At 51.3% G+C, this 8,311-nt stretch overlaps 1 protein-coding gene across 8 annotated transcripts in view; it reads right to left on the bottom strand.

Annotated features, from left to right (window-relative positions):
- Nucleotides 1–8,311, bottom strand: part of Mgat5 (alpha-1,6-mannosylglycoprotein 6-beta-N-acetylglucosaminyltransferase) — a 293,646-nt gene that overhangs the window by 7,196 nt on the left and 278,139 nt on the right. For all 8 annotated transcript variants that reach the window (XM_031380981.1, XM_031380977.1, XM_031380967.1 and 5 more), the window contains one exon: nt 1,539–1,696. In XM_031380981.1, the coding sequence (XP_031236841.1) occupies nt 1,539–1,696 (158 nt within the window). The remainder of the gene's footprint in view (nt 1–1,538; nt 1,697–8,311) is intronic.

The following is an 8,311-nucleotide window of genomic DNA, read 5'->3' as shown; positions in this document are numbered from 1 at the left end:
GGAGGAGGAGGAGGAGGAGGAGGACCTGTTTTAAAGACTTTTGTCTCCAGAGATACTGGCCTTTTTGCTTGTTCAGTTCACAGTGTGTGTGTGTCTGTCCTCAGGAAAACTGTCCAGCCTGTTCTCTTGAGACAGGGTTTGTCACTGGCCAGGAGCTTTCTCATATGGTTAGGCTGCCTGGTTAGCACTCGAGGTCTTCCTGACTCTGCCTCCTAGCACTGGGATTGCATTCCTAGGCTGCCATGCCCAGCTTTGACACTTGGGATCTGGAGGTCAAGCTCAGCTCCTCCAGTGACTGGCAAGCACAAATAAGAGACCCACTAAGCTCTCTCAACCCTTTTTTTTTTTTTCCTTTGGACAGGGTCTTACATAGCCCAGGCTAGCCTCAAACTTGGAAAAGATAGCCTCAAGTTCCTGATTGCACTGCTTCTGCCCCCTCAGTGCTGGAGTTAGAGTGTGTCTGACATGCCTCAATGGTTCTAGGCTCTTATCTCAAAGAATTTTCAATCTTCTCTTGTGGGCTGTGCAAGCCCCTCCAATTAGTACTCATTCTATCTGCCCAGAACAAGGGAGGCCCATGGGCTAATGAAAACCAGTTGCTCCTGACTTTCCAATATAGTGTAGAGGGTGCCAGGCAGAACTCTGTTTAAGTTTGGGCTTTGTCTCGTCGGAGCTGTGTGACTCTGGACAATCACTGCACGTCTCTGATAGCCCAGGAATATGTAAACCTACATGTAAGGCTCCGTGTTACTGGGGCAGGTTCGGGGGGCTTGCTTTTCTGGGCTCAGCCTGACAGTCTTGAGCCTACTCCACTGCCTGAGGGGCTGATTTCTTCTTCCTCCCTCACGAGGCGTGTGTGTCACTGTCCCCATCCCAGTGGGATGACAGTGACTAAGTGTCACTTAGTGCCATGGTTCATAGTGGCTGTCAACTGTCACCTAGGAGACAAACCTCAGGGCATGTGTGTGGAAGGAAGGAAGACCCAGCCTAAGTATGAAATGCTCCACTCCATGGTCTCATGTTCTGGGTGGAGTAAAAAGGAAAGAGTCAGCTTCCCCCCCTCTTCCCCGCTCCCCTCCTCTCTGCTCCCAGGCTGTGAGCATCTGCCTTATGCTTTTCGAGGCAGACACAGGGAGGTCCCTGGAAGTTCACAGGCCAGCAGTGGAGAGGACAAAGGGGCTGCTTCAGACAAGATGGAAGGTGAAGAGCAACACCGTTGTTCTTCCATCTCCACATGCATGTCACTGTACATGCGAACCAACACTTACATATGTAAATACACACATGCATGCATACATCATATACACAGACAACACACACACACACACACATCTCACACAAGCCTGGGTCACACACACATCATATGTGTGCATGTGTGATAGGTGAGCTTTTTCTGGGGGCCAACCTGCCTGTCCTTCCCACATTGTTTCCTAAAGCCCAGAGCTGGGAGAGTGAATCTGGGCACCTCTCAATCCATGTCTAAGACAGGTGGCAGGGGCCAGGCAGCCCTGCCCCCGCCTCCTCACTGGCACACTTACTTCAGCAGGTCCTTCTCCTTGTTGAGGTGTTGAAAGAAGGACGGCTCACAGATGAGCTGGCTCTCCTGGCACACCTGTTTGCAGGACTGCCCGGGCTCAGCCAGCTTCACCTGCAGGGCGCTGAGGGGTGGCCACATCACTTGGCCATGGCAGAAGTCCTAGAACGACAGTGAAGCCATCATCAGCTAAGGACACAGGGAGGCAGCATCAGCCTGGCAACCAACCATGGGTGGCACCATGCTGAGGGAGCCTGATAGAAAGGACACATCCTTGGGACAGGCTGTGATCTCTCTATACACCAGTTTCTGGCTGAGGACTCGCCTCACTTGGAAGGGTATGTTTCCCGTGTGTGCGAAGCTCTGGGTTCTGTCCCCAGCACTGGATCCAGGTATGGAGACTCCCAGCACTTGGTAGGCAGAGTATCATCTTTAGTTACAAGATGAGTTGGAGGCCAGCCTGGACTAGAGGCTCTGTGTCAGAAAGCCACACGCGCGCGCGTGTGTGTGTGTGTGTGTGTGTGTGTGTGTGTGTACGCACGCATGTGTGTACATGCGTACACACCCTCATTCCCCATGAGGACCGCTTTCGGGCTCATTACTATCAGCTTTGACCCCTGCTCGTGGATTCTCCAAACACTACATGTAGTTCATGCCTGCACTAATCCACGGGTCTGGATGCTGTTGCTAAGGGCAACAGCATGACTGTGCAGACTTACTCTCTTGAACGGAACTGTAGCCTGTACTAATGGGCACTGTTCTCTGTGTGTAGAGAGCTTGCACATGACGGCTGCGCATCCAACAGGATGGAGGTCATAGATAGAACCAGCAGCTGAGAGACACACAGGCCTCTGGGAAAGCTTACAGCGTGTTCTTGCTGGTCAACGCAAGCCCCCTTACTTAAGTCCTCAGAAGCAAATGGGTACCTTCCACAGCCACTAAAAATCGTAATGAAGACAGTTTCAATTCATCATCCTCGAAGGCTCCGCTGACGGAGGCAAACTTAAGGGAAGCCGAGTTTGTTTTGGCTCAGCCTGATGGTCCGTCACCATGGTGGGCGGGGCGGCTGACTGCTTTGCGTTCATGGGCATGGGGTGACCGTAAAGCATGTTCAGCTCACCTTCTCCCTCTCTGCTTATCCAGTTCGTGGACTAGTGCCACCAACATTCAAATGGCTCTACCCTCAACACCCTCACCAACACACCCGGAGGGGTTTCTATGGTGACTGTAGTTCACCATTAGAGTAACCGTCACAACAGGCAATCCACAAGGTACACCTGCAGATCAGACGGCAACGGCACCAGAAGGCAAGTGAGCATTCTTCTGCTTCTTGAATTTGGTGAAGCCCAACCCTGGTGCCTTTAATATCCCTAAAGGCCCGTGTGTGGAGAGCTTTGTCCCCAGTGAGGCATTCTGGGAGATACTGGGACCTTTGGGAGGTAGAGGCTTAGAGTCTTCATGACATTAGGAGCTTGCCTTTGAGGGGATGTAGGAGACCCTTCCAGTTTCTTCCTAGCAGTGAGCTAACCAGTTGGTTTTTGTTTGTTTGTTGTTGTTATTGTTGTTTAGATTAACCTGTGTGTGTGTGCACATGCACGTGTGTGTGTGTGTGTGTGTGTGTGTGTGTGTGTGTGTGTATGTGTGCGCGCACCAGCTTCACTGGAGTTGTAGGTAGTTAAAATCAGTTATAAGCTGTCTGGTGTGGATTTCAGAAACTGAACTTGGATCTTCTGCAGGAACGGCGAGTGCTCTGAACCACCGAGTCTTCTCTGAGTCCCCTAACTGAGAAGTTTTGCTTTGAATCATGCTCAGCCATGATGTAGGGCTTCACCGCAAGCCCTCAGCAGTGGGGGCTACTCATGGATAGAAAGCTTAAACTTAGCTGGAAGACAGCGTCCCCATTCTAAGTTCACTATCTTGCCATGTGCCATGGCTTCGGAGAGTGAACCAGCATATTACATCAGGCTGGGGAAACGGAAAGCTCAGAAGGCTCAAAGTTCAGATTCTGTCTTTTACGACTTCTCTCTCCTCTGAGAGTCCCTGGTTTTACCTTTGTACCTGGTGAGTTTTGGAACAACTACAGTTTCCTTTCTCACTCCTTCTTACCCTTCTACAAAGTTAAATTGGAAGTCAGAAAAACAGATGGGCCAGCTAGGTCTGAAGCCTGACCCCATGAACACTGGCTCCGGGCACAGGTCCTGTGTCATGTGGCTCCCTGCACAGTGTGCAATTGCAGAATGGAGGAAGGAGCTCAGCAGAGGTGGCAAAGGGCAGGCACTCACCGACTTCCTTTAGGTCCCTTGGAGAGTTGCTGCCCCCCAAGAGCTGCTTTTGGACAAAGGATGGGAGGCATATGGAGAAGCTGGGCTTCCTGGATGAATGGTCGCCCTGCATCTATTCTGGAGCAGGGCAGGAGTCACTGCAAGGTTCAGACAAAGGGCACTGTCCTTGGGGTTGCACAGTGGAGCTGGTGTGACAGCAGCCGTTTTCCCCAGGTCCCTCCAATACACATCCCTAGCTCAAGGCTGCACTGAATGGAAAGGACGCACGGGCACCCTATCCCTGCCCATCATGATGGCCTGGCATCCTCTCAGGAATCTATCTGTTCTAGGGGCCAAAAGGTTCAGGAATAATAAAAATAGCATCAAAGTCTTCAAGCTTACAGAATCATCCAGACAGCTTGAAGGTAAGAGCTGATCAGAGGGAGCCCAAGTTGTCACAGAAGGCATGGCAGAGGGGGTTGGTCCCCAGCAGGGGACTTCACAGGTGCCTCACAAGCTCCCTCCACCTGACCCATATAGGAAATGGGGACAGTGCCACCTGCCCTTCATCCCTCTGTAGTTCTGAGAGATAAAAGGGGGGCTGGTAAGAAGGATATTGAGGATACCTAATGGCTGAGAGCCTTCGAGGGCACAACGGGAACCGAAGGGCTGGCCATCAGCCTCCTCTCACCCACAGGCGCAGTGGTCAGTGGGTGATCAGCAGGCTACAGGGACATCAGCACTTTCGTTCACCTACAGTCCAGGCTACCAGCAATGCAAGCTGCCTCACGGTCTCACGCTGACCACTCCTTCACTTATTCATTTACGAACTCATTCATTCCACAGATCCTTGCTAAGAGATGGAAAAGTGTGTGCCCATTGACAACGTTACAGGCGGCCATTACAGCTTCATGCAAGGCATCAGAAATGGGAACATGAAGGGCTGTACCTGGCCTTAGAGGCTTAGTGCATGATCTAATAGTAAAGGCCGGCACATCCAATACTTTAGAACAGTAGACTAGAGACCTATGCACATGGTGAAGGACACCTGGAGGCCGGTCAAGGCTGGCCCTACAGGGAGGGGGCAGAGCAGCAGCAGCTGCAATCAGAGGAGGCTCCCAGAAGACACAGATTTCTGGACTGAGTTCTACAGGCTGCCCAGGAGTCAGTGGCTTACCGCTACCACGGCATTCTGTAGCTAATTGGTGCTCAGTAAAGAGCGACTGACTGGGACGGCATGGTTTCGGTATGCTGGAGGTTTTGATAGGAGTAAAGTAGGAAGAGAGGCTATTCCAGCTCAATGAGGCATCTCTGCAGCCAGAAGAAGGGATAAACAGCCATTGCCAATCTGGTTAACAAGCTCACTTGGGGCCCACACCATCTGTACTCCTCCCTCACCTTCTTTCTGCCGCTGGTGCATGCTTCTCAGTATGATTGGCTATTCCAAAATTGTCAGGCAGTGACTACGAATCAAGAATGTACCAACAGAGTTGTCAAGTCAAAGCGATGCTCTCTCTGTCTCTGCTCCGCCCCCACCGTCAGCTCCCTACGTGTGTACCTGCATGTGAAGGGCGGGGCCCAATGTCTGCTGCTTTGCGTGTGACCAAACAGTTCTTACCAACCACGTGACGGGGCTGGGCTGAGCTGGTTCAGACCCTGTCAAACATGTATATTCTGGCACTGCATGGTGGTACACACCCGGCAATCCCAGCATCTGTGAAAACACAGGACGGTCATCCTTGCCCACACAGCAAAGTTCAGGGCCAGCCTGGGATACAGGACACGCTGTTCAAACCACACAGCCGCCGGGCGTGGTGGCGCACGCCTTTAATTCCAGCACTTGGGAGGCAGAGGCAGGTGGATTTCTGAGTTCGAGGCCAGCCTGGTCTACAGAGTGAGCTCCAGGACAGCCAGGGCTATACAGAGAAACCCTGTCTCGAAAAACCAAAAAAAAAAAAAAAAAAAAAAAAAAAAAAAAAAAAAAAAAAAAAAAACCACACAGCCATGTGACGGACTGACCACCCTGAATTTAAATGAAAATTTTAAAGATGTGGTTTTATTTTGTGTACATTTAGTTGTATGTGCCACACGTGCCACAGTACATATGTGGAGGCCCGAGGGCAACTTGTGGGAGTTTGTCCTCTCCTTCCACCAGTTGGGTCTTGGGGATCAAGGCCCCTAAAATTCCCCTAAAAAAAGGAATGGGCACAACTGATATTCCACTGCTGTGGATTTTTACTTTGGTTTGAACTCCCCATCATCTGGAGTTAGTCCTCTTTCAGAGAGCTCATTTCAAATACGGCAAGCCGCAGCCCTGGCTTCACTGTAGCCTGGCAGGGCACTAACAGGGAAGGGCAAGCAGCCAGCTTCCTCCCATGGGGAGAAGGCCTGCACCCCAGCTAGCCGGGTGTGAGGGAAGCTCCCAGCAGTGACTCTTAAACTGTACCCTGAAGCCTGGGGTGATGTTAAAGGATGCCAATTTAGCTTCCTTTGGTCCCTGCTGCTGCTGGGGGAGTGTGTGTGTGTGTGTGTGTGTGTGTGTGTGTGTGTGTGTGTGTGTGCGCGCGCGCGTGTGTGTTCGTGCAATCTTGAAAGAGATCTGGGATAAAAGTGCCCATGTTCTGTGCAGCCCACATGGAAGGCTCTGGAAGCTGAGCCCCTCTAATGAGAGCTTGGGCTCCAGGTGTGGGGACGGTCTCCTCCAAGCCACCGGCTTCCTCCTGTCAAGAGCATCCCCTCTCTTGTCTTTGAAGATACTGGGCAAACTGTGAAAATATAATGAATGCTCCAGGTGCTGGATCCAGGGCCTGTGGCTACAAGGAGACCTGATCTGATCCAACAGGGTCTTGCTTCCCATCATGCATTGATGGGACATTTGGCTCTGATAGAGTTCCTGAGATAGACCAAAAATAACCCCCTTATTGCTAACTTCTGAGGAATTTGGAGGATGTTGTATAAGAAATGCCCAGGGATGGTTCACTGGGTGAAGTACATGCCTTGTAAGCATGGATCTGAATTTCATCACCTAAACGCATCTGAAAAAATACATGCTTGTAATCATGGGGGAGGAAGCTATGGGTCACCTACATCTGAGATCCTGGCGGATGCACAGTGGTGATATGGCTTTACACCAAACCTGCAACCAAACCTGACTCTACCACGGTGTGCCCCATGACTGCCTGTCTCGGTTTCTACTCTGCAGTTACTCCTGACCCATCTTGGGCCTTACTGTGTAGACTAAGATAGAGTACAGACCCCTTGCCCCATGGCGGTTAATATTATCAACACGGCAGGATCTAGACTCACCTAGAAGACAAAAGCTCCGGTCATGTCTGTGAACGAGTTTCTAGACTAGGCAAATCAAAGAGAAAGTGTCCACCCTAAATGTGAGCATCACCATCCCGTGGGCTGGGGTCTGAACAGAAAGGAGAAAGTGGGCCGAGCACCACCGTTCAGCTCCCTATGCATCCTGACCCTTGAGGGACCGTGGTCAGATGCTTCCTGCTTCTGCTGCCTGCCTACTCACACCACCGTGACAAGCCACACCCTTGCATGGTGAGCCCGAGTGACCCCTTCCTTCAGTGAGTTGCTCCTGTCAGCAGCACACCCTACAATCTGTGCAGGCTGAAAAGAGCAGCAAGTGCGCACAGCGCCAAGCCTATACACACACAGCCGCCTGGCCTTCTGGGGTATGGCTACAGTTATGACGAAGCTTAAGTGGACATGGCAGGAGGTTAATAACTAAAAGTAAAGCACACCATTAGAGCAGCCCCCGCCACAAACACGAAGGGAATACAGTTTCTTCTTCTTGCAGGAAGATTTCCTGGTACTCAACTGGTATTTTCCATTGAGTACTTTGAGGTCTTGACTGATATGGGAAATGAAAGCTTTGGAAAGAGAACCCATGGATGGGTTGGATGGTATCCGGCATGTGCACACTGGCAAGGACTGTGCCAGAGTTATGACACTGTTGTCCTTTCTGTGTCCTGTTTAGACTGAGCGAGATAAAACTCTGAGCTCCCAACATGAGCCACAGCAGAGCCTGGTGTTGTTAACAGTGTTGACTGGACTAATCCTCCTCAGAACTATGTCAGGTCTTATTCTCAGGACTTTCTGGGTACTGGCTCATACAAAGCTCACAGGAGCTCTGAGAAGGAAACCCCGTCACCCTTATTTACTAAGAAACAGAGAGCAAGAGTAAGGAATGCTCAAACTCACGGAACCGGGAGCAGGATCCCGGTGGCCGGACGGTGGAGCTGACTCAGTTGCTAAAGTGTCTGTGATGCAAGCATGAGGATCCAAGTTCAAGGGAAAGGCCAGACTTGCTGCCCAGCGCTTGTCATTCCTGCACTGGGCTATGGACACAGACAGGTCCCTGGGGCTCAGGGGACATTTAGCCTAGCCTAGTGGTGAGTTACAGGCCAGTGCAGAAACCCTAGCTCAAAGGAAAGGATGATCGGCAGCTAAGGAATGACCCCAGAGTAGCCCCTTGTCTTCTCCGTGTACATATGCCGCT

This window comes from Mastomys coucha, unplaced genomic scaffold (assembly GCF_008632895.1).
Source record: "Mastomys coucha isolate ucsf_1 unplaced genomic scaffold, UCSF_Mcou_1 pScaffold1, whole genome shotgun sequence".
Taxonomy (NCBI): Eukaryota; Metazoa; Chordata; class Mammalia; order Rodentia; family Muridae; genus Mastomys; species Mastomys coucha.
This window is presented reverse-complemented; position numbering and strand designations above follow the sequence as displayed.